This window comes from Lepisosteus platostomus, chromosome 11 (genome assembly GCF_059453375.1).
Source record: "Lepisosteus platostomus isolate fLepPlt1 chromosome 11, fLepPlt1.hap1, whole genome shotgun sequence".
Lineage (NCBI taxonomy): Eukaryota > Metazoa > Chordata > Actinopteri > Semionotiformes > Lepisosteidae > Lepisosteus > Lepisosteus platostomus.
In genome coordinates, this window is record NC_142621.1 from 32,291,908 (window position 1) to 32,318,539 (window position 26,632).

Sequence of the window (26,632 nt, forward strand, 5' to 3'; positions counted from 1 at the left end):
TTTGCTCAAGGAAGTCAGAAACCTCCACTGCCCTAATTACAGACCCCAATCTGAGAATCTGCCCCTTACAGTATCAGTACCATACAGACTGGAGCTGAGGAGTCCACTGTTGGTGTGGCTGCATGACTTCCAGGTCTGAAGATCTGGAAGTAATTGGGTTGTTAAGCCAATAACGAGCTGACTGACAGTGCCGGATTTCCCATTAGGCACTTTAGACACAGTGCCTAGGGCCTAAATTTTTTTTAGGGCCACGAAGGAGGGAAACACTAGTGACTAACGAAAAATGAGCTGAAACAACATACTTGCGATCGGCTCTAGGTGCTCCAAATCAATAATCATGCGCTTTTTAGCGGCTGTTCTAGAAACGAGAAGTATCGAAGTGATGGTTGCTCAACTCGCTCCATCAATCACAAGGTTTAGCATGAGAATAGATAGATAGATAATACTTTATTAATCCCGTAGGGAAATTGATGGTATAAATCAATTAGTTAAAATAGTTTAAAGTGCATCATGTCAATCGACGTAATTCAACTGGGGTTTACCCCTCTCTTTGCACAGTTTGGAGTGCAATAACCTAGGGCCTACGAACATCAAAATCCGTCCCTGCTGACTGACTTGGAATGAAAACCGCAGGCACACTGGCCCTCCAGGACTAGGACTGTCCTCCCCTGGCAGAACCCTTTGTTTTTTGGACTCTTTACTCTTCCAGAGGTCTCAAACAGTTCCTGGAAGGCCAAGTGTCTTCTAGTTTGTGTTCCAACCATGTTCTCACATAGCTGGTCTGATTATTTAAGTAACTGTATACTTGTAATATCTCTAACCAGGCTCTGAGGCGATTTATAGGAAACTGTAACTGAAAGTGAAAGTCTTGTTTATTCCACTCTAAAAGGCCTCAAGAAACATCCTGTTACATCCTGAAACTGTTACATGTCTGATTCAGAAAATAATTGGGTCAATTACTTAATTGACTTCCCAGGTTGGAACAGAAACCAGAAGACACCAGGCCCTCTGAAAATGAGCGTGAGACACCTTTGCTCTTCTAAACACGTTTTCACTTAGACTTCCATTCTTGGGATCTCAGATGGTTTGGTGGTATTGAAATGGAATTTCCTGTTTGCATTCAGGGTCTATTTCTAAGTGAATACTGGAAGATTCGATCCAACGCTGTTTCTGAGGCACAAAAACAATTTCTTCTTCTGAAATGCGGTTAAACCTCCTAAAAGCACTTCTGCACATTTATACTGAACTCTTTAGCGAAGGCTGAAGCTACAGTGCAGACGCTCACGTGTCGCTGCTGGGGGTAGGTGACGTCAAAGCCCAGCGATTTCTGCTAGTGACGGAGAGCGCCGGAAAGAGGAACTTGGAGAGTTTGTTTAAGTTTTTGTGTCGTTTTGCGGTAATATAGAAAGATGGTGAGAAAGTTGAAGTTTCACGAGCAAAAGCTCTTGAAGAAAGTCGATTTTATCAACTGGGAAGTGGACAACAACTTACACGAGGTGAAGGTGTTGCGTAGATTCCACATCGAGAGGAGAGAAGACTATACCGTGTAAGGTTTCTCTGCTGATTCAAACTAAACACGCTGGGCTGTGCGCTTTACCGCACACGGGAACAGACATAAATTGCGCAAGCTCTTTGTCGCTTCTGCGGTTTCGAGAAATAGGAAAATATCTGCCCCTTTTTACAGATAACTTGTAGCATAAGTTGTTCTGTACGCATGTTTTTTGAAAGGGTATTACTTGCTAACGGAACCCTTTATGCGTGTTTGTTGTGAGACCCATGCTTAAGAGGCTCGTAGAAACGCTGAAACTACTGAAGCTTCACGTGAAATACGCTTTAAATTGTAAGTCTCATGCTCAGACGTGGGCGCCGCCATGACACTTTTCTCTTGCCGCGGGGTGCTACATCGGTTGTCTTTTTCTTCGTCACGCAAGCACTTTTACTTTTTATTAAGTTTGAGAACCAACTAAAGTAGATGAAAGTGAAGTTGACACCGGCATTGCCGTTTGCGTTTAGGATTCGTAGCCTTTTCTCCTGCTGTTTGTGTCGATGGGTTGGGGGACTTCGAATCCCAGCATGCTCCGCGGTCTGTTGCGCTGCAGGCTGCCTATATCCGAGCGCGTGCGTGGTTTTCCTCACTGCGGTGCGTATCATGGATCAGTAGTTCTTCTGCAAAACCAGAAAGAGCTCTGAAATAACATACCTCCTTAACCGAAACTAAAACTTAAAATTAAAAGTTCAACAGCCTGGGGTTTACGGCTGGAATTGTCAATGTTTCACTTTTTCATTCCTGTTAAAAAGAGTTAAATTGGCCTCCATTGCCTTTCAATCGCATCAGGTCTGATTTTAACTCCTTGGAACAGCTGCACCAGAACCGCACACGGACTCTGGACAGCAGTGTGTAAAGGAACGGAGGGCTGTAGTTTTAAATCCCAGGCTGCTGTTATACCCTTGAGTCGGGTACCTCACTCAGAATACTGCCCCCGCTGTTTGCCTGGGTCTCTCCAGGCCATCGCTATAAATGAGAAGCTTTTCTCATTAGAGCCATCTGCTTAAATAAAGCATTAAACAAACCGCTCCTGTGATCGCTCATAATCTCCATACTGTTATACTTCATTTCTCTGTGCCCCCCTTCACTATCCACCTCTCTCGCTGTCATTATTTTCCTGCCGGTATCAAATCAAATCAAAGTTTATTTATCAAATGCACAACAATACAGTGTGCAGCAGTAGTTGCTGGTAATGAAATGTCTTTTCTGCGAGCTCACAGGAATCACGAGAATCACAAAAAGCACAAAATTGAGGTTATGAAAATAAGGTTACATAATAGATGTAATAGAAATTGAAAAACTCTATATGAGTTGAGCTGCTATGTGTCCATGGTGTATGCAATATATACATGTTGTGCAGTTATGCTGAATACAGTGAAAACTGTGTGTCCATGTAGCCATTACAGGTGATTTGCTAAAGGAGCTGCAGGTTGGCTGGTTAGCAGTCTTAAACAGTACCCCTGTTCCTCTCTCCCATTTGCTGTTGGTCCTCCCTGTTCACCCCTTCTCCCCCCTCTCTGCCCGCCTCTCCCGACAGGTACAACAAGCTCAGCCGTGAGATCCGGCAGCTGGCCCAGAAGATCCGGGACCTGAACGAGAAGGACGGCTTCCGTGCACAGAACACCGCGCGGCTGCTGGAGAAGCTGTGAGTCGTGGGGCAGGGAGGGAGAGGCGTTCGGCAGCGTGGGCTGACCCGATCGGCCAGGCAGTCGGTCCATCGGTACAGTGTCGGGAAAGGAATGGACAGGAACAAAGTCATGGATTTATCTCATAAAGATGCCAACTGTGGTTTACAGAAATGCATTGTGGGATGCTCAGAGGGTTAAAACCACTGTTTCTCATGTAGTGTAACCTGTGTGATATTACAGGATTTTCAAGATCTTTAATACAGCTGAAGGGCTGATATGCAGTCCCATTTTTACATTAATAAAGCAGGTCCAGCTTCTTATGAAATCCATTCTATTTCAAAACTTCAGCATTTGTCTGAGCTTCTAGCGATGATTAGTGATTTAGTTTTCATAGGCAAAAGACTTTGTGCCACTCATTCATTCACACTGTTTAAATTAGAAAATGTGCTGTTTTTTGGGGAATGCACATCCACAAAACACCGTTCAGTTTCACAAATTAAATGGAAATGAGTTTCATAAGTGTAGCATCCTTATATATTGTGGTATCTCAATTTCTCTCCTCTAGCTACAGTACAAAAGTATGTAGTAATCTTGAAAAACCTCTGTCTTTTTTGGATTGTGTTCAAGCTTTGTTCTTAATCACAGGCTTCATTATTTCAACTTTCTTTTTTAGGCTTTTTTAAAATTTTTTTGTAGAACTTAAAACATTTAATAGGTGTCAAGCCTGTGCTAATCAGTCCAGGACTGCCCTCATTCAGGTGTGTAAGGTGAATTATATGAAATATAGCCAATTGGGCTGAAGTAAAAGGAAGATCACAGACTCACTGTGGGAGGTGTCTGATACAGGGCCATTCTCTCCTGTCTCTGTTCATCGCTTTGATCACTTACTAATAGTCATTTAGTCAGAAATAGGGGAGCAAGTGAGTCTGCGAGCCGAGGAGAGACTCGATTAAATTCTGTGGGCTGATGTTTTTGGAAATAATGTGCTTTAACTGAGGCCTCTCTGAAACCAAGAGGCGAGTGCTGAAACAAGCAGATCAGTTACAGGCAGCAGTTAGCGCTGCTGATTAAGGGCCCAGTTGGAATGAAAACCAGCAGACTCAGGAGTACTTCTGAGAGCCCCTGCTCTGAGCCCTCCGCAGTATGCGCTTCTGTTGGCTTCTTTCCTCGTGCTTCTTCAGTGAAGCCCTGCTGCTCTCCAAACACGTTTTAATGTGCACAGTGGTGATTTTAAAGCAGTGGTGCTGGTCACGGCCTCCCTCCACTCACAGTGGCCAAGCCAGTGCAGGTGTGATGATTCACAACTGCCCAGGTAGGGATCTGCATGCTATAATATTCTCTCTCCTGCATATTTGAAACTTTCTGTCAGTTTGTCATTGTATGATACAGTGTGCAGAGAGTGGGAAGTATTCAGTGATATGAATGAACTGTGGACTTTGTGCACTTAGTAAGAAGTTAATACCATTGCAACTACATTTACTTTTTAGAATTGGCAAGAATTGCTGCTTTGGCATTACAGAGCCTGTGTTGCCAGTTGCTCATTGCAGCAGTGCGGACACAATGTTGCAAACATGGGGCGATTTTTTTTTGCATTGCTCAGTTTGGAGGGCGCTCTGCGGGAAGTTAACTTTCTCTCCTAACGGTATTGGGCCGACAGAGGGCTGGGTATTAATACAGGTGTAAATCTAGTGGCACTTGCAACAATGTGGAGTTAAAAGCACTTAGACCGCAGTTAAAGTAAAGGAAGATTCTGTGATTGTTGTCTGTGTAAACATTGAAGCTACCTTCCTGCCTCATTATCTCCCTGAAGTCCAGGGTGAACGGGCTGGGCTCACCACACTGAGGAGAGCTGCATTGAGAGTGAGTGCAGACCTGCCTGCCTGAGTGCCTTCAGAGGGAATAGTATTGTTTACCTGCTGATAAGAGCGGTGTAGATTAACACGTTCCAGAGGTGGAGGGGGGTGTGGGAGATAAGCCGTTGGTTCTCACCAACCTGCTTTACCGCAGTAAGATAGATAAATGCAGCTAGCAGCTGCTGGATTTACAATCGCAGGTTAACAGTGGGAACTGGGACGGGAGTTGTCAGTTCTGCGATAATGCTGTGATTTACAGATGTGATTTTTTTTTTTGGGGGGGGAGAGAGAGCACATTGTCTATTCTTTCTCACCATTGACTGAGACTCTCTCAGCCAGAGGCAGAGTGCAGCCTCAGGTGGCCACTCCAGGGGAGTGATTATGGAGAGGGTGATTGCAATGTTGTAAAGCCATCAGTGTTCTGGTGAGAAACTACTAATGTACCAAAATAAAAGGAAGATCCTAATCTTGGAGAGCAAACCAGGAAATGGGAATGATCTGTACACAGCCCTTAAAATCCAGTGAGACGCTGGTCGAGTGGATCCTCAACCGGGGCCTCTAGGGGGTGATGCTGTTGTGATGGACGGCCACTCTGGTCGCTGTGTCTCCCGCTCGAGGTGTCCTGTGCTCCTCTTCAGGGCTGCGCAGGGCTGCGAGCTCCTGGGCTGGCTGGCCGGCCGACCATGTCAGTGCAGTCTCTTTGTTCTGCTGATCAAAAGCTCTCTGCAGAAACACTGGCAGAAGCCTGAATTCACGCGTGAACTGGAGCGTTTTAATGGCTTTCCCCATTGCTTTCGCTGCTTGTGTTTGTGCTGCCTCTGTGCTTTGACCCTTCGAAGTAGGGTGGTATCGCCGGCTATTGGCAAAGCCTCTGGGATTGTGGGACAATGCAGAGGAGCTGTGGATTGCAAGACCTGAGCTCTGCGGTGTTAATGGTAGACGGTCTCGCCGCAGGGCCCTTACAGCAGCTCTTCCTTGGGCTGGGCCTTGTGTTCTCAGCGCGGGGAGGCTGAAACACGGGCCGAGATGGACAGCTGGTTTTCCATTTGCTCTGGGAGAAGGACGGAAGGATGGAGCGTTTTTCAGATAGGCAGACGCAGACCCTTGCCTTACCAGCCTGTTTGCGGCTCAGTGCGTATCATATGGCCCTTTAAGGAGAAACGGGATAGGGGTCTTCTTTTCCACAGGAAGTGGGTATATATTTAGGGCAGATGTTCCTGCATTGCTGACCTATTTACACTTCCTATTTCCATTAAATCGGGCTCATGCACGTGGCACAGCAGAGCTTGAGCAGGGTCAGCTCCAGTACAGGGGGTGTGGGATGTGTGGTGTGCAGGGGAGTTGTGTGTCCACACTCTCTTTGCATGGCTCATCCTGGGAGCAGTTTCTCCATCTCATTCCTCATCTAAAGGTCAGGCCTTTTCCTGGAGGGTCCTCATCTACTGAGTTTCTAAAGGTTGGCCACACCTGTAAATTATTGAGGACTTAAGTGTGTAATCTGTTTGAGTATCCAGAAGGTTAAACACTACTTATATTTTGGCCCCAAGTGATCTGAGAATTAGCAATTGACATGCTTAACTAATCCTATCTTTAAATCTTTAAAAATTGATTTAATGGTCACCTGTAAGGAGAGAACCTGACAACTCTGATGCTCTGTTCTGGACATGTTGATACTGTAGAAGAAGCCTAGTGTTCTTACTTTGTTTAAAAAGAGAACACATTCTTCTAGAAACCAGGAGACAGTTACTGATTTCATGAAGTCATTAAGAGTGCAGCCAAACTCCAGGGCAGTGTGCTGTGCACCATAGACACCAGCTCTGTGGTTGCTGTGTGAGCTCAGGCCCCCTCAATATTTATGATCCTATTAATGTTAAAGCAGGGTGAATGTGTTTTTGCTTTGCTCTTGTGTGGGAGATTACCATAGGATTGTGCTTTCATAGTGCTAAATAACTCATGTCTTGGACTCCACTGTCCGCTTATCTGACTGTTACAATTCAGTTGATTGGCCTTTTAACTACCAGTGCTAATGACATCATAATCATAAGTAACTGGCATTTGATCTGACAGTGTCATCCGCTGTCAGCAGACATGAGCAGTATGTTTCGGAAATAGCTTCATAATTCTAAAAACCAGCCTTATAAAAAAATACCGACAAACCCTAATATTTGCACTTAATTTGACTTTTGGTTTTGAAACCTGAACAGTCTGACCATCACCACAAAGCTTTTAGGAACTTAACAAATACGCAAAATGTGTGGGTAATTACCAAGTTCTGCTAAGAAAAACAGTGCATTGGGGTGCTCCCATCTTCGTGGAGGTATGTTTTACAGGATGTGGAGAGCACTAACGTCTTTGGCATTGGCAGGAGCGCAATGAGAAGGAATGTTCCCAGGAGGAAGTATGAAACCTTCATTGATGATAAGAAGTTCTTTATGGTTTTATACCATTAGTGAAGATAGTGGAAATGGAAGAGGGGCAGAGAAACACTTTGTTAGTGAATTACAGTAAAGACAAGTGCCACCAGTCATTTTTAATGCGTACTGTAGTTATTGACATTTGTCAGATTGTTCCTTAGTGGTCCAGAACCTTCATGTGCTTGTATCCCAGTCTGTATTTTACAACAGCAACAGTAGTCCTTTGAGTCCAGAGTTGCCTTCCTGTTTCTTGTTCTGTCTATGTGGTGGAAGGACGGAGTACAGAATATAAGTTAGTTAGAACTCTTGGGAGTGATGATGTCGACTCCCTTTCACCACCACCCATATGCATCATCTGGATGATGTGATGGCAGCTAAAGTATGCCAGTACTCTTGCCACACATCAGCTATCAGTGGGGAGGACAGCAAAGTGATGAAGCCAGTTCATAGCCGGGGATTATTAGGAGGCCATGGTTGGTGAAGACTGGGGTTTAACTTGACCAGGACACCAGGATAACACCCCTAATCTTTTTGATGTTTGACATCCTGGGGTTTTAATGACCACACAGAGTCAAGGAGCTTGGTTTTACGTCTCATCTGAAGAACAGCACCTTTTTACAGGATAGTGTCCCCGTAACTACAGTGGGGCATTAGGGCCCACACAAACTACAGGGTGAGCGCCCCCTAAAGGCCCTGCTAACACCTCTTCCAGCAACAACCTAGCTTTCCCAGGAGGTCTCCCATCCAGATACTGGAGCAGATTACTGTCTTGATTGATCAAAATCTTACTGGTGTGGACAATCTGTAAAAACAGGTGATCTGTAAGACTACCTGGCCTAAGACCCTCCAGGACCGTGTGATATTGATAGTTCTGTGCTGCTGCAATGTGATATTGATAGTTCCTGCCCAGGTAGTGAGGGAGAAGGCCGAGCTGGGGGTCTGAGAGTGAGCAGTGCATGCTGGGCCATACCTGGAGCCTGGGGCAGGGCCCTGCAGGCATAGGGTACAGGGGCCTACAGAGGCTGGTTGCTGAGCAAGAAACAGGAATGGAAAACAAGCAGTTGAAAATGACAAAATGGGAGGTAATACCTAATGGATGATGACAAAAATAACACCAATCCAAGCTAGTCCTGAATAACTCGGTATTGAGTAAACCAAACAAAAGCAAATAATCAAGAATGTGTAATCCAGAATGAATGATAAAGTAACCGCTCATCTGACACACTACTCAGGATCCTGGTACAATACCAAAAAAAAAGCGTAAACCAGTAACTGTGTTAACAAGCAGTGACCTGAACCCGGGCCCGACACCGAGATCCAGCCGACCGAGCCTCGGGGCTGGTGCTGTGTGCTCGTCGGGCTCTGCTCGGGCTTGGGGAGGTTGGGGAGGCGTGGGGTTTTGAGCCCTCCTGGAAGGGGTAGGGTTACCAGGGGTTTGGCAGGTCCAGGTTGGGGTGGAATGTGCTGTCCTGAGCTGGTGAAGGGATGGAGTGTGGCCACAGCAGGGCTATTTATACAGCCCTGTGGGAATCGTATACAGCCTTGACCCACTCTGGCGTTGCAGTGAATCGCTGGCACCCAGCCTGCTGGCCAGTGTGGCACACCCCCAGCTCTCCCACAGACACGCCACAGACCTCATTCTCCGGCACGTAGCATCTGCTGCGCCCCATACGGTTCAGATGGAAGTTCCTAGAAATTGCCACTTCTGTCCGAAACAGCTGCCTGGAGCCCCGAGAGGCTTAACCCCCAAAGTCTACTTTAATTCAGCAGTTTGTCCGTTTGAGTTCTGGCATACAGATGCTTAAAGGTATTGTGAGTGTGCATCGCCGGGGCTGATGTGAAAGTGTACAGCCCTTTGTCCCTCAGGCCTGCAATGCCATGTGGCTTCGTGCAGCAGTGGATACCAGTAACTGTCCCCCTCCCCGTCTACTTTGCCCCAGAGGGGTATCTAGTCTTGAGTTGCTGGCGGCGTGCCAGGGAGATGGTATCACCTTGTGTGTGACCGCTCTGGGTGTGCTCCCTGGCGCCCAGACACTGGGCTCTTTGTTTGGTTTGAGAGAGGGGGGAAGTGGGTGACCCCATCCTTCTCCAGCCCAGGACCTGACCCCATCCCCCCTTCCATCCGGGCGCACAATGGCACTCTGTGCTCCCCTCCCCGAGAGCGGGGCAGAGGGAAGGCTGTAATGTGAGATGGGGAGAGGAAGGTGGTGATACCCGCTTGTGCTGCTGTGAGGCAGATACTGTCCCGTAACCTCCCTCCTGCTGATGCTAGCCTGTGATCCTGTTCAGGTGTGTGACTAGAAACTGCCTTCTCTCATTGTGCCTGGACTGCTGTCCTGGTCTGAGCTGGTCTCTTTCCTGAGCCCCTGTCCGGCTTTAAACCTGACATCCTCCAGAGTCAGGTCAATAGGACCTATTAAGGACTGCAGAGAATGGTCAATATGGCCCAGAAGATCATCGGCTGCGGTCTCACCGAGATTAAACAGCTCTATGAGGACCGCTGCCGTGGTAGAATTCTGGCCATCACAGAGGACAGTCACCACCCCGGGCATGAGCTCTTCACCCCACTGCCCTCAGGCAAGAGATATAAGAGCATACGGACACTTACCACTAGATTCTTCAATAGCTTCTATCCACAAGCAGTGAGACTGGCGAACACATTTAGCCATCCCCCTCGGACCACACCTACACCATCACCATCTACCTCATTGTAATTTATTAATTGTACGTCTCCAGTCATTGTTTACACGTCTGTATTGTTTACAGTCAAACTGTCTGCATGTTTACTTGCACATTGTCTATTGTTTGTTTGTACATTGTCTTGATGCACTGTTTGCACTTTGTTTTGTTTTTTACACTTGTTTTATAATCGAGAGACTTTCTGTAAGTAAGAATTCCATTGTACCAGTACCGGTTACATATGGCAATAAAGTTCAAGTTCAAGTTCAAGTTCAAGTTCCACTTCCGCTCTGAAGTGTGTCTGATAATCGTCTCAGTGTGGAATAAACACTATCGTGGCCCGGTGAGGTGCACCCGGTTCTCTGCCGGTGTCGGTGTTTAAAGATAATCCTGGTGGGGTAACCATGTAACCTCAGTGGAATGACCGCCATATTGTCTGGTGGAGGTTGTGTGTTTGTGTTTGTATCCGTGTGTACCGGCGTGGCAGCGTGTGACGGTGAGGTTACTGTGTTCCCACAGTGCGCCGTGCAGCCGGAGGGAAACATGAGCCCTGCTGGCTTGTTGCCAGGGAAACCCACACCACAGTGCGTTGCCCATGCCGGATGGCAGAGGTTAATTGTGTCATAAATTCTCGACCTGCTAGAGGCCGGGCATGCGGGATATTCACACCTTGCAGCGTGATACCCAGTCAGCAGCACAGCGAGATATACATAGATATGAGGATACACAGCCTTCTGGCTAAATACGTCTCCCATCTCTTTCTGATATGTGTGCCTGCATTTGTATACACACACAGCCTACTGGGGATGCACAACCTCTGAGGCACTCAGGGCAGATAGTGGTGCAAATGCAAATTGAGCAGTCCTAGTGCCTTCGAACATACAAAGTCAGAAGCCCTTACAAACGCCCAGAAAAGCGTTTCTCATATTGGTTCACATAGTTCTGCCCATGGATGTGCACATGCTCTCGCGCCCTCCCACTGGAAGGGATTCTGTGGGAATGAGTGGGAGTTTCAAGGACCCCGGGCTTGGGGGCCTCACACTCAGACACAAGGACACTGGAGACCCGGAGCAGAGCCTGACGACCAGTTCTGACTTTTGGGGAAAGGCAGTTCCCATGTACCTATGTTTACACTTCTGGGGCTATAATTCATGCCGGTTTCAGCAGCTTCCTCTTACTGGAGGTTTTTTACTGAGTGTTTTTACTGCACTCCATCTGCTCGCTCTCTCAGGCTGTCAGCTGGACTGCTCTGCAGGCTGTTGCTCTTCCTGGCTGAGGTGGGGGGAGAGGTAGCTGGGGGGAAGAGAGAGGAACCCTGGGCTGGGCTGGGCCGGGCCGGGCCGGGCCGGGCCGGGCCAAGTCCCTCACTGTCTGGCTCATCTTCACGCTGGGTTTTGCGACAAGCCCAGCTGGAATCAAGCTGCCCAGTACTGGCCTGGGCCGAGCAGGGCCAGGGATGGGGGTAGAATCATCTGTGGGCTGTAGAAAACTTGGAAGGAGGAGCAGGATTCTGGTTCTTTTCTCGAGCTGATTAAAGCAGGACGTGGGGTTGTTTTAAGTGGAAATCGGAAAACAAGTAGAAGATTACGTAATTTTTTGTGTGTTTTTTATCTTTAAACTGACACGCAAAAACTGCTTCATTGAACAGGAAGAACACCTGGGGGTAATTATTTACTGCAGGTGTCCGAAGAAGACCTGTTGATCTATGTGGCCCAGACACTCCTGTTAATCGGCTCTTACAAGTGCAAGATGGTGGGAATTTTAATTTGCTTGCATTGAGATTGAACTCTTTCTGCTGTATGCCCTAACTTTTTTTTTCCTGTTTCAGTTAAGCTATGCTGTGCTAGTAATTCTTCTCCCTCACTTTCATTTCAGTTATTGTGTGACAACCTAAGATGTGACAGTAGCTTTCTCTCTCCCTCTCTGTCCTCAGGTACAGCTTGGGTCTGATCCACACCAAGCAGAGCCTTGCAGTCACTGAGAAAGTCACAGCATCTTCCTTCTGCAGGTAACCTCCTCCTCGGTCACTCACGGTGTGCAAAGACATGCTTCCAGACGCACCCGAGCCCTACAACACACACACACACACACGTCATACACTGTACCCATTGACATTGCCCGTGCTCATAAACAGCACACTTGAATTGCCCACACCAGTGCAACACGATCATACAAATGCAGCACACTCAAGTAGTACACACACAGCCTGAGTTGTGAGTGAGTTGACATAGCACTTACTTAAACATCAGACCTATGCACTTTGCTTTTGAATTGCACGTGCACTGATACAACGAGCTGAGGCAGCATGCATGCTTGCACTGTGCACACACAGATTCTCTCAGAAATAAAGCACTCAACCATTCACGCCACATGCATGCTCACAGTGACACTCTATGGACACTCTTCCAGAAACAACACTTGGACACAGAGCGTACACACAACAGGTGTGCTCTCCCCTCAGTGTCCACTCGCACAACATGCGTGCTGGCACTGCTTCCACACTCTGACTACCCACACAGATGCAGCACACTCTTGCGCTGCGTATGAGCACGTGTACAGCATGCAGACAGAGGCATCGCTCACGCCCACAGCTCATACTGCGTCCAGACAGGATCATGAAAGAACTGCATACTCTCTGCAGCATCTCCTCATGACAAATATCGTGGTGTTTGACTCCCAGCATCTGTACAGGATTGGAGAGTCTCTCATAAAACTGGCTGATGTTCTCGGATGGTAAAGGATCTTGAAAAGTCTTTTTGTGCAGTGCAGGTTTTAATTGCAGATTTAGGGTAATGTGTATTCAAGCCTTACAAATGAGCTTAAACGTTTTTTTTCCCCAAGTTAAGTCGCATCCTGTTAAACTATAGTTACTGCTTGGTCAGCAATCTCATATTTTAATTAGGAAATGGAGTATTTACTGCTGCTGATATTCATCTGTGGAAATGTTGTGCAACGTGTAGCAAAAAATAACTGAAGCACAAAACCACACTGCAGACTGATTCCAGGGTTACAGGAGGAATGAAACACGAGTCAAACCGGTTTCGGGATGAGCGATCAGTGTCGGTGAAACTTCAGTACTCTTGTAAAATCGTCAGAGGGAAACAGCCTTGTTTTGTAATTTATGGATTTTTGTGGCTTTTAGGATCAAAAGAAGCTGGTTTACAATATGTTTAAAGGCATGAACATCCCAAATTTAAAACCCTACGTATATGGCATTGTGTAATGGTGGGTTGCTTTGTGTGCCAGTTCGTTGCGCCTGCCCGCTGTTGTGTTGTTAGTGTGGTTTAAACTCTGCAGAGGTTAGACAGCAGCAGTGTGGAGAGCTGCTGCTGTACCGGTTAGGCCCACACTGGGAGTGTCTGAGCTCCCCCTGGCCACAGGCTGGGGAACTGCACTCAGGTTGGTGTTCAATTCCCAGTCTTTGTCTAATTACAACTCCAGAGTTTTACTTTTCACAAGGTAATAAAAACATTTGAAAAAAAACTGTACAAGTGTGGGGCACCATAAACGATTCCCTTAGTGGCCGTATGTTCCGGAGCAGATGTTTTAAATAGAACTGGAGATATTTTAAAATAGAGGATGGATAATAAGTTTTACAGTTGCTTCCGAGGTGACCTCTGTAAGTGCTCTGTGTTTTTGCCCCTGATCCCCTTGGTGTGAGGCCTGTGAATTCCAGCCGCATGAGGTGAATGGTAAAGAAGGCATCGCAAGACTTTATGAGCGCCCTGTGAATAAAGAGCTGTGTGTTGAAAGTATAGCACTGCAGAGGCCTTATGCTTCTTGGCCAAAATCTCAGGAACCCCCCTTCAGTAATATTGGGCTCTGTGAACAGAAGGCTTTGGCATGTTCCACAGGAGTTGAGGAATAGTTGCAGTCCAGTCGTATTCTTGTCACCCCTGCTTTCAGTAGGCTTGAGTCTGCAGGGAGTCTGACTGCTGCTACTGAGAGATGCTTTTTTTTTGCCTGGGTTCCTTTGGGGTTCTGTGCAAGCGCAACCCTACTGGATTTGGTGTTCTAACTGAGTTTTTTTTCTCTCTTACCTTTCCTCCCTTTCACCCCTGAACTCTTTCCCATGTTCCTCTCTGTCTGCGCTGGTCCCTGCAGGAGGCGGCTGCCCAGTATCCTCGTCAAGCTGAGAATGGCGCAGAACCTGAAGACGGCCATCACTTTCATCGAGCAGGGGCGTATCCTTAACTGTGGTCATGGACGACGGCGAATGCTTAGCTATCACCTGTGCTGGTGCTCTAATATCCTACTACTAGTGCTACTCTGTCTTCTGATCACTCTGCTGTGAATGCACAGTGCCCAGGTCAGCTGGCAGTGAGGGCTTGTGTTGCCTCAGCAGTGTGTTTTCCGTGATCAGAAAGCACGGGGTAGAGTAGGAAGACGCTAGGAAGATGGTAGCACCGCCTGCTCCATCTCGGTGCTCCCATGAAACTTCTGCCCCCCCCCGAACATCCTGGCAATGGTGCTTTGAACCAACAACCAAGGCCTTACCCGCAGGCTTGTGGATTTCAGTTTTCTGTCTGGTGCACGTTCGTAAATTTGCTTGATCTGCTTGCTTGCTTGCTTGTTTAGACTTGGTTCATTGGCGAGTCCAGATTGTCAGACATGCTTGAATGCTTGAACATACTTGAATTCAAGAGTCCATTTCACAGACCTGTATGCCGGCTCTCTTCCACTTGCTTGTCATGATTTCTGACTGGTCGCTCAGCTGACAATGTAATGTATGACCCTGTACGAGACACGTGGGAAGGAAAGAGAGGATGTTGGGTACTGTTGCTTGGGGTGACTGGATAGGAAAAACCGCCCTGCTGTGTTATCTGGAGCTCTACACTCTTCTGTCTCTCCAGGCCAAGCCCGCGTCAGCTGGTGCTGTAAAGTCCGCCTGATTCCTGATCGGGGAAAATATTTTAATCCAATCAGCGTTGTTTTCACATGACTGTCACGCAGGGCCCGGTTGCCATGGTTATGGTCAGTGGAGCTGCGTGGGGGGCTCTTTCTTTCACTTTGTCTTCTCTCTGACTCTCAAATTCAGAAGGAGCTTTACTGGCATTACAATGACTGCCAAAAGCACTTACAGTAAGAGGGTGGTGCATTGGCCAGCACAGTTAAACATTCACTCGGGACCTTCTAGAGAATGGTTTAACAGAAGTGAACATTTCTTGTTTACTTTTTGAGATTTGTCTAGCGCTAAAAATTAAATTTACACCGTAGAAGGTAGTGCAAATCTACTCATGTCTTAGTTTGTCTTTCTCATATAGCTTATCTCTGTCTGCCTCCCTCCTTCCATCCAAATCTCATCTTTGAGATTTTTTTCTCTGGTTTGGTTTCTCGCTCTCTCTCACAAACTTTCTCTTTGTGTCTCTCTCACGGTCACGAAACAACTCACTGTTTCACCGATGGATCTCAGAGCAGCTGCGTTAACTCATCCTCCTTCCTGAGGTGCCCCACTTCCTCTCTCTCCTCCCTGCCTCTCTATCAGCGATATTTATAGAGATAATAAAAACAATCTTCACATTAGAAATAGATCTGTTGGTCCAGTGCTCCTCTCACACTTGAAGTGCATTAAGAGCCCAAGAGAAGTTACAAATGAGAGGCTGTTTGGCTATCTATCCCGTTGTGTAGTTAGTAACTTTTGTTTCAAGAAAGCAGCTGTTTCTTGAAGAAAAGTCACAGTTTTGGCTTCAACAACATGGCGGGTAGCTTGTTTCACACTCCCACGACCCTTTGGGTGAAGAAATGGCTCCAGTTCTTGTTTTTTTTTTGTTAATGAACTTCCTTGTAGTTTCCATTTGTCCTCTGGTGCACTGTTGATTGTGAATAGGTCTGCTAGGATGACTTTCTCAGTGCCTGTGAGGATGTTGAATATAGAAGGGTCTTGACATTTGCAAGGAATCGGTACCAAGAACCGTCACCAATAGCCTAATTCGTATAAAATCAAGTCCACCCCTATAATGTTGTGTAATCTACAGTGTATATAATATGTAAGGTTAAAAGGCATAAGTAACCCTACCTTATATGATGCATAAACTACGAATGCATTGGCTTTAGGTTAATTTAAATTTGTAATAAAAAAACCCCGTGGACACAGAACCGGACGTGTTCATTACAATATAAAAACAAGACCAAGTTGAAGTGCAGATGCTGGGTAGTGGGTACTTGGGCAGGCGGAGAGGAGTGGTAACTGCTCTGAGCTAGTTTCGTCTCGTGGTTATAGTCTGTTGCGCTTAACAACATTTAGCCACGTTTTGTCCCACTCTGCTCTTCTTCTGTGCAAGTCAGGCCAGACCGAATCCCGATTGAGTGAATTTGTAAGTGTTTAAATTTACAGATGTTGAGACTCCTTGGACTCTTCTTTGCGTGAAACTAAAGAGATTCAGTTCCTTCAGCCTCGGTGGAGGACATTCCTTTAAACCTGCGGTTGTATTTTAAAATGAACCTTGTCTTCAAAAGCATCTTGCAATGCTTGAACAAAGTAGTATAAGGGTTTAAAAAACACCCACAACTACAAAAACCACCCACAACTACTTAATCATGCCCCATGGAAATACTGGCACTGTTTACAGGGAGCTTCACTTTTCACTTTTGTGTTTACGTAGCTGATTTGTGTAAAACTCCTTGAAAGTTTGACGCATTTATGCTGTTTCCATTTCAAGATGGGTAAGGGAAAAAATGTGTGAAATGCTACATTAATCAAAAATGTTTCCAGTTTGGTTGTGCTTGACTGCTGTTTATAATTCTGTCTTTCTCACTGAGATGGGTTTGTGTAGTATGAGTATCACTGTTCTAAAACAAGGATTAGAAATCAGTGATGGCAAAATAGTTTTTTAACATTGTAAAACAAAACCTTTTCTGTACGATATGTAATGAAAATGCTTTTCAGTAAGCGATAATTAAAATCAGCAGGTGTTCTGAACTCTGTCTAATACAGAGTGGTGCAGGCTATCTTCCAGTCCCTATCCCTACAATAATCCATTGTTTCTACTGGGAAAATTTCCCAGCATTGAGTTGCATTCTTACTGTTCCCCCCCCTTATCCCTGTTTTTATGGGTATTCCCCACTGTAAGTGGTTTCACTATGTGTTGTGCTTTTGTGGTCCCTTACTCCAGGATGGTGCACAACGGAAAAGGGGAGCAGGCTCATCTCCGGAATTGGGAAGGAAAAACATAGGGAGACTCTGTCTCTTCGGTTCTAGTCGGTAAAGGCTGAGCAGAGACTCGGTTGGCTGTTTTCTTAAAGGAAGTGCAGCTTGGTGCCGTCCCTTTTGAGAGGGGCACAGTGCAGGCCCACCGATGGAAATCCAAGTGTAGGTTTTGGACCAGGACTGGAAAACGCTTCCACAGGGAGAAATCGTCCTGTGTGGAATACGCTGGCAGGAGAGGCTAATGGCTTTCCAGCGTCCGCCCCTCTCTCTCTGGGGGAAGGGGGGGGGCATGTGTGGGCGTGGGGGCTGCGGAGAGGAGTAGAGGGGGTCTGCGACTGTGAGAAACAGGAAGTGTCCTGCGGAGAACTGTGGGAACAGCACAGGGAGGGCGAGGGGGAGAGAGAGAGCGCCAGCAAAAGAGGAGCAACTTGGGCTCTCGCATACTGCGCGGCTTTTTGGGAATTTCTAAATGCTAATTGCGGGACTTATATCTTGAGAGCTGGATTAATTGAATTTCAGCAGTAGTTCAAGTCAGGGTTTATGCAGCACTGCGTGCGCTATTACAAGGGTTAATTTATTTCTCCTAGCAGTGTTGTAGGTGCGCTGCTGAAACCAGCAGTAATTACCTTTCAGATCAGTGGCTGAAGGTGAAGACGTCATGGGTAACAGACTGAATTCCAAGGTGTTTTCAGTTTGCATTTCGAGCGTTATCGCAAAGTTTCTGTGAAATGACATCGTTTCAGTAGATTAAAGAATTGAGCATTGCTGACAAGAAAAGCTGCAGCGATCAGAGATAAGCATGTACAGAAACTGTCGGTGAATAATCTGCTGCATTAAGCTCTCCAGGGTGCCGAAAGGTCACGGGGATTTGCGATACAGCACTGTGGGCCTGCCGAGCTGAGGTCTTTCTAGTTGCAGTGACATTTGTCACCCTCGTCACCTCAGCAGTTCCGACTTTCCTGCCTTCTGTTGGCACCGTGGCCAATCTTGCTTTTAGTACCCTAAACCACACCCTGACTGTGCCTGTCGAGCTCCAGATGAGTTTGAGCAGCGCTACCACTGGCGCATGCGACAGTACAGATACAGACAGTACAAGGCGGTGCGGTGGCTCTGTGGCTGGGAGGCTGCCGGTTTGAATCCCGCGGCCGGCAGAGGAATCCTGCTCCGTGGGGCCCCTGAACAAGGCTCTTAACCCCCACTGCTCCAGGGGTGCTATATAAATGGCTGACCCTGCTCTCTGACCCCAAGCTTCTCTCCCTGTCTGTGTGTCTCATGGAGAGCGAGCTGGGGTATGTGCAAAGACAAATTCCTAATGCAAGAAATTGTATATGGCCAATAGAGTTATCTTATCTTATAATAGTGATGGCTGTGATCACCGTGTGTCGTGCCGTGGTGTCGCAGTCTTGTGGATGTGCGCTGTCTCTCTCCTGTAGTCCTTGACAGACTGATCCAGATGTGCGCGTGGGGCCTGAGATTGTGACTGACCCTGCTTTCCTCGTCACCAGGTAAGCCTGCTGTTGGCACACCGGATTGCGCCCTTTCTTCTTTCCTCTCTCTGCTCAGTGGGCCGCAGGGGCGCCGGCTGAGCCCCTGTGCTTCGGATGGCCCGGCCAGCTGGGGTTGCAGAGAATCGAGCACGGTGTTTGCTGCAGGAAAAGAAAGCAGCAAAACCACAATCGAGGATTGTTTTTGTGCCGGTCTTGCGCTGGCTTGTGGGAGGACAGGGGCAGAGCCACGGACAGTGGGAAGGTTGTGTCGCACACAGACACACCGGACTGAAGCTGTGGGCTAGAAGCAGCGCTCTGCGCCCGCACACTCTCTCACACACTAACATCCAGCAAAGCTCTGCAGCCATTCGAGCACCAGCCAGTGGGAAACACTCTGCACTGTTCTTAATTATTGAACAGCTGTAATAACAATATTAAACCCCAAATCATTTTAACAGTTAAGTCTCTGACTTACTGTTCTAGCTAAATAGTGTAATGCCTGTCCTTGTTTTTTATGACCTGTATATGTTTTCAATATGGTCCAGTTGATGTACATACCCGTGTGTAAACAGCAGAACCGTAGTCCCAGACCGTTACAGATGTGAGGATTGTTTTAAGGTTTAACTCGGGTCTCGTATACATCTATAGACAAAGGCCAAGTGGAATAATTATTCAATACAGCTCCTCTGTTAACTCGGAGGTTCCCTGAGGAGGTCTGAGGTCCCCTGGGGTGTTGTGGATAAATGGGTTCTGGTTCCTTTCTTGGCAGGACATGTGACACTGTTGCTGAAGGGGCTACTTTAAAAGTGAAGGAAAGAAAAAGCGAAAAGAGATCCGACTGATAAGTCTAATTGTCTAATTAAATTGTCTTAATTGCAGTCCTTTCTGGAAAGTGAAACGGAGGAGTTAGGAGTGAGCCCGGACAGCTCTGGGTGTTCCAGCTGTGCTCTTATCTCGCACCTGGGCTGTGGAAGGCCTCCCCGTGGCTCCGCAGTCTCTCCTTTCAGAGCACGATCACCCATATTCATACTTTCCCCCAGTGTTTTTATACCCGTCCTTGTAGCGGACAGAGCAGCTCTCTCTACCTCCCCCTGCTGGTGGAGACAGCGCACAGCAGGTCTTTACTGGCAGGCTGTCACAGTCTGTACACCATCAGTCTTTTGCTCCAAGATTGAGTCCCTCTCCCTTTCCTGAAAGTGTAATGGTCCCTTGAGTATTTATGATCCCGACATTTACTGCAGTCCCAAAGAAAACCAGAATAACTTAGAATAATTAAAGGGTTTATATTGTCAATGTCAATGTGATCAGGTAATAATAATAATAATAATAATAATAATTGCTTACACTTATATAGTGCTTTTCTGGACACTCCACTCAAAGCGCTTTTACAGGTAATGGGGACTCCCCTCCACCACCACCAATGTGCAGCACCCACCTGGATGAGGATTGGCTCTCGGTTAAGCTTGATCTGAGGAAGAGCCTCCAAAGAAATCTAACAGGAGCCTATACCTGCAGTGCACCAGAAGAAGTTCCTAATGTCAGCATTAATTATATAATAATACTTTGATTTTAAACGGGAGGAATCCTTGTGCTGTCAGGCGTTGGTGTTTTTTTAAAAAAGCTTTTTCACAGTTAATGCTTACTTCTGATTTCTGCATTGGTTTTCATAAGATTTGAATAGCAAAACAGCAGGCCGTTTTAGTCAATTTCTGTGGTTTTCATATATTAACACTTTCCAAGAAAGAAATGTGGTTTTGTTCAACATAATGAAATCTGTCAACACAATTTTGGCTGTTAAATGAGTAATATGGCACAGTATCTGTGAGAGAAGCGTGTGTTCTGGTGACCTAAAAACAGCCGCAGTGCTTTCAGTCGAAGCTGGAAGACCGATGAGATGGCTTATCGAAATTAGGACGTTGTCTGTCTTTGCTTTATATTCCTTTGGTCTTCTGGTCTTTGAGGAGATCCCGTGGTACAGTCAACTGAAAGAAGGGTTTACAATTCTGACCTTATCTTAACGTTGAGTGACCAATGCAAGTCATAAACCACAGAGATTCTTCTGCTCGGATAAAGTGCTTGACCGCTGTTAGCCAGTGCGAGAGTCAGACCATTTTCTTTCATGCGGCTACCCAGGTAGAAGAGGATGTGGGGCTCGCTGGCATGGGGGAATTGCATAAGAACGGGTTACTCAGTTGTATTGCAGTCTTACAGTGAAACAAATTGCACAGTTCTCCGGTCAATTTCAGATCCGTTTGCATGAGGACTTGGCAGGAAGATTGAGAGGTTTTTGACAGTGCATTAAAATGTTCCTGTGCGTTTTCTGCCCCCGGTGCAACAAAACAACTTTGTATAGACAGGTAATTTTTTATCGGTACTGCAGCCGAGAGCATCCAGCTGTTTTGTACTTTAATGGTGTTCATGATCAGATGTGAGAAAATCAGATTTGTTAATCCTTAGTAGTGAAACGTTGGATAACTTTTTGATTGGCTTCAGATATTTCTTGCTAAAAATCAAGATTTCCCAGATCGCAGCCATGATGTAAAGCCCAGTGTTCAGGGAGTGTTTAACACTAAACTAAGCACATAACAAAGGCTGTGGGGCAAATTAACATTTCATTTATGTTTCCCTTAGAGCACAGAAGTCTTGTGTTGGAAGAGTATATTAGAATTGCAGGCTAGTGTATCTACAGCGCCTTCCTGGGTTTATACTGTATTACCCCATCTCATGTTGTTCGTGTTTGTTTGTCATCTCTAATCAATAGCTCCTCTACAAGAAATGTTTTACAGCTGGATATTTACTTCCTTACCTTATATGTATGAAATAGCTTTTAAAATTGCTTTGGATCTAAGTTGGTCTAAAACAGGGAGCTCCAGACCTGGTGCTGGAGAGCCCCAATCCAGCAGGGACTGTGGGTCACCATTGACTCACCAGTCTCTAATTTCATGGAACCACTTCCGTTGTGCTCAGTTAAATAGGGTATTCCTCAAGCGATTTAGAGACTGAATTACTTGACAATTGCGTACTAAAATCTAAGTAATCTTCAGTCCTCAAGGACCTAAGGTCTCTTATTTGAACAGCTTTTAAAGATTTGCCAACCTTTAAAAACGTGCGCCCTATAAGAGTAACATGATTGGGCCTTCACGAGCGATGATGGAGGCCTCTGGTATATCAGAGGATGAATGAGATGTGCAGACGGCTAGCCATTATGTGTCCAACAGGTGGCACTGCCTTTTGTGGTGGGCCTTCTTGGATGGGCTCGGCTGGCCCGGGTTTGACATGATGAGTAGAACTGGGCTCTCAGTGAAGTTCTGTGCCAGCACAGGGACACCACTGAGTAAACCTGCTCTGCACTGAACTGCTCTCTCGCAGTGTTGTTCCCTGTCTCAGTGGTTTTGTCTGTCTCTCCACTTTGACCGTGTGGCTGCATCTGTGTCGGCGTCTCTTCCTCGGAGTGTGTGTGTGACTGAGTTCGTAGGTGTGACTCGGTGCCTGTGTTCCTGTACAGAGAGGTGAAGAGGTCAGCCTGAGCCCTGCGGTCTGAGCCCCCCCACCTCCCACACTTCCTGTGTCGTCTGCCCACAGGGCACAAGCTGTCACGCACTTCAGAAACCTGCCTGGCGCTTCTCTCCCAGGCTGGGCAGTGCGCCTTGAGTTCGTGTAACTTTCCGATAACTACAGCCAAGTCTTGCCACGTGTAGAAAATTTTATTTTCGGTGTCTTTTGTTCATTTGCTCTTTGGTATAATTTTGTGCTACACGATAATTTCATTTTCAGCCGATAAGTCATTTCCGCAAAATAAAAAAAAAAGTGAGATTTGGGTTGCTTTCAAGTGGGTGGTTTGTTACATATGTTCGTCTTTTTACACAAAAAGTGCCATATAGATGCAGAACTTTTTCGCAGATTCCTTTGCAATATTTTCTCCTAAAGCTGTGTGTGATTATAAACAGCACTGTCCGTTTATCCTTGGAGGTTAGTACGGTGTTCTAAAACGTCTAAAACTGTGCCAATGTGAGTGTATGTCCAGACAGAGTAATTTTCACAGCTGTTTTTCCAGCTTGAATCTTGTTTTGTGTAAGTCCTGGAGGTCCTTGGAGCAGTTTATTTTAGCAAGCTGCGTGAACGTCAGTTGTTGTAAATAGCACCGTCATGTACCCCTCTTCAGAGTCCTGGTAACGTGGAGCTGTGCTGTTTTCTTTAACTGTGGTTTCTTCTCAGGAGAACAATAAAGCCACAAAGAAGAAAACAAAGGAATTGCACTGGCCTTTCAATTTGTCATTATAGGACTCAGTTCAAAGAATTCTTAAATTACTAGCATTTATGCGAAGGGAGCAGTATTTTTAGAACAAGCTAAACATCTCTTAGCCAACTGACGTGTTCCATGCTGGCCGGAGTGAGGGCTCCACCTGCTGGCTGACATGTGCAGTGCCAGATGAGACATGGCAGGACGAACAGCTCAGCCTTACTGTCAGATCAGGACTTCCCACGTGTCTTCTGTTTTATCTTTCAGCCACATTCCTGCTAAATCCTTCATTAAGGTTTTTATTTCCTTAGATCCATTATCGGGGGTGTGAGAAGTTGAAGATTTAAATTTCAAATTTGTTGTCATGACCCAGAGCCACATCGACAGTAGTTACTTAAATGTTGTAATGAGAAATAAGATGAAGCTTTTTCTGAAGTCTTTGTGTCTGAGCAGTGGAGGGGAGCTGGATTTATCTGGGGAAACTGTGACCCCCAGCCTGCCAGGTGCCAGCTCCTGTGCAGTGATGTCAGTGAGGGACAAGCTAAGCTCATAAAACACATCGGTGCTGGGCTGATCATCAGATGCATGATCACGTGCAAAAGTAGTTCATTAACAGATTTCCATTTTAAAGGTTTCTTATCTTAAAAGTAAAAATTGAGACCAAACCTTAGTTGTCTGAGCTCGTCAAGAGCTAAAAAGGTAGAGCTGAGATTCAGGTGACTGCAGCAAGAGTCACAAGTCCTTCTGGTCTGGGCGGTTCTGTGGCTGTGCCTTACACATGCATGCGGATGAGGAGAGAGCAGGGCTCAGAGTCTGTGATGTGCTTTTGACCAGTGCCTCACAGCTCCGTTCGCAGCAGGAAGCGGCCAAAACGATATCGGAGACTACTGCCGGAGGATGAAATGTGAAATTCATGATCTGCTGTGTGAGGTGTGTAACTTGTCAGTTACACACCTCCAAATAAAGTCAGATAAAGTCAAATGAACTAGGCTGTTAGGCGAGCCTCATGAAAGCTTTGATATGGTGTGGGTACATCGTCCCAATGCCTGGCTTTGAAGAATGAAAGGTCAGACTCCTAAACCAAATACTGTCCTACCATCAGAAATATGTCAATAAATGTGGATGTCTGGAGGTTATGCTGCACCAATACAGTTCAGAATTGGGAATACTGGAGATCTGTGACCGGAAGCATATGGATTACCTGTATTCTGCTAGCATACTTTAGTATACTTTAGTGTTGCCATGTTGTGTTTGGATCTTGTATCCAAGTGTTTTCACTTAGTTTTTGGGGGTCATTCATATCAAGCTGTTCAGGGGCATGAATTGTTAAATCTCATTGTCATTAGTTCTTTGGCAGTTCCACATACAAGGTGGTCGTATTAACACACAATAAGCCTTTAGAAAGCTCACCTGAGGTAAGGTTTTGTGCGCATTCAGTTTTTTACATTGAAATTGAATTTCCGTGGGTTTATACTGTATATATAGATACCAATGTTAAGTTAAGGTGGAAAAAAAATTTAAAACAAAAAAAAAAAATGCCTGACACATTGTGGCGTGATGGGTTTCTCACAGTCTCTGGGGCAAAGGCATGTTGTTTAAAGTACTGCATGCGTGTTCACTAACATGCCTGGCCCGTGTACTTTAGGAGCGTGGAGGACTTTGTGACGTGGGTGGACTCCTCCAAGATCAGACAGCACGTCATGAACTACAATGAAGAGGTGGGTCTCACACAGACACTGGCAGGGTTCAACAGACACTGGAAGGCTGAAGAGGCAGGACAGGGCCCCTGCTTTCATCTTGAATGTCAAGAGCCTATTGATTTGTCAGGCATTTGTTAAAGAATCCCAGTGAATCACATGAAATACCACATGACTCTCTGTTTTGTTCCAGACATTGACAACCTTTGTGTAGAGAAATGCTTCCCAGTACTAGTACTAAATGCTTTGGGTTGGTGATGTCAGTACCAGCTTGTATGAAGCCCACTGTTACAGCCTCTACTGAAAATAAGGACATTCACTTCCTTTATCGTATGTATGACATTCCTTAGAGACTGGGACTTATCCTGGTTGCTCTCTTTTGACCTCTTCCCAGGATAGCATGTGGTGTGCTAATCAAATCTGAATGCAGTATACTATTCATTACACTAAACGAAGTGTATACATTTTATTTCTCTTCTGCTAATTGAGGAAGTTTGTGAGCTGTGACAGTCAGATCGCTCATGCAGATTAGGATAAGCGGCAGCGATCCCGAGCACACCTACCTTTCCCTTTACACTGCACTGACACATTGACCTCTGGATGAACCACCTGCTACCTCACTGCAGTTTGTAGTGCGTCTCTGTTTCAGTAATCAGTGTTTTCTGTGCGTTAGTGAGTTCTCAATGCATGTGTCCTTCCCCTTGGGTTCTGCACCTGCAGCTTTCACTGAGAACTAGTCTTGTACAGCAAGAGGAACTTGTTTGAACTTAATGTCTTGACATTTCCAAAGACCGAAAGATGCCGAGAGATTGTCCAGGATACACAGGTGTTAAATCAAGGGATTGCCACTAGATGTCCTCAGTCTCCTTACCACTGCAGTGTTAACAATGTACTTCTCTCTTCCCGTCTCTTTCTTTCAGAGAGATGATTTTGACCTGGTGGTGTAGTGGAGACGAGCAGGTCCTGACCACTCCCAAGATCTACATTGCATTGCCCTGGGATGAGTAGGACTGAAAGGCAAGAGTCCAACCTAGTGGTGCTTCACCAACACCAACCAGCAGAGGGTGGGAGAGATCTGCTTGCTTTATGTTGTGACGCCAGGATTTCTTGGCGATGATGGAGACCCACTGTCTTTCCTGGTTTTCGTTCTAGCTCAGAGCTCATAGTTAGTCAGACCATTTATTAAATGAAGTTGCTGAATTAGACCTCAGTGATGTGTTAGTCCTGACAGACACGGGGTTCACTCACTTAGGGGTTTAATTATAGAGATCATCAGGAATGAACATCAGAAGAATGTGGGACTCCGGGACCAAGGTGAAGTTCCCCTGGTATGTACATACTGAACATAACTTAGTTCCAAAGACACCATCAAAGCTTTCCAAGCTTTTCCCCCAACGCGATGGCTTTTGACTGTAATGCAGTATGTCATATACTTGTTAAGCAGTGGTACTGTTGCATTGCAGGAGGTGCTGTTCTGTGACACTGAATTTGGTCCTTTTTGTTTTGTGCATGTTGCGGTTTTATACAGCAGACTGTTCCCTTGTAAAGTACCTGGCTTGGTGGCAGTTTTATTAAGTTTGCATCTGCATTTGAGTTGAGGAATTCCTGTACTAATTCTAACCCAGAAGTAACTTCATTCATAGATTCTCTGGCTGAAAAACATGCAGCCCCAATGCCTTTTTTTTTAAACTTGTTACAACACGAAACATTACGGTCACCAAGAAAAATGCAAACCTGTATTTCTGTAGTACACATTCCTGCCCTGACTCTTTCCCTGGACCTCTGTACTGCTTGCTGACCTGGCCATGATCATGATCAGTGAACCCAGTAAGGAGCTTCTGACAAAGTGTATATTGCAAGTAATTAAGTAGATCAGCATCCCAATAATATAAATGTTGTTCATTAACTGTCCTTTTCAATAAACGTATATGAGCTTTTTAA

At 46.0% G+C, this 26,632-nt stretch overlaps 1 protein-coding gene across 1 annotated transcript; it reads left to right on the top strand.

Annotated features, from left to right (window-relative positions):
• Positions 1-1,292: 1,292 nt before the first annotated feature.
• Positions 1,293-26,632, top strand: imp3 (IMP U3 small nucleolar ribonucleoprotein 3). Its single transcript, XM_088599179.1, has 7 exons — positions 1,293-1,546; positions 3,084-3,191; positions 12,054-12,128; positions 14,225-14,304; positions 18,721-18,772; positions 24,640-24,712; positions 25,612-26,632. Exons 1-7 carry the CDS (start codon positions 1,410-1,412, stop codon positions 25,636-25,638), a joined length of 552 nt encoding a protein of 183 aa, XP_088455305.1. The 5' UTR covers positions 1,293-1,409; the 3' UTR covers positions 25,639-26,632.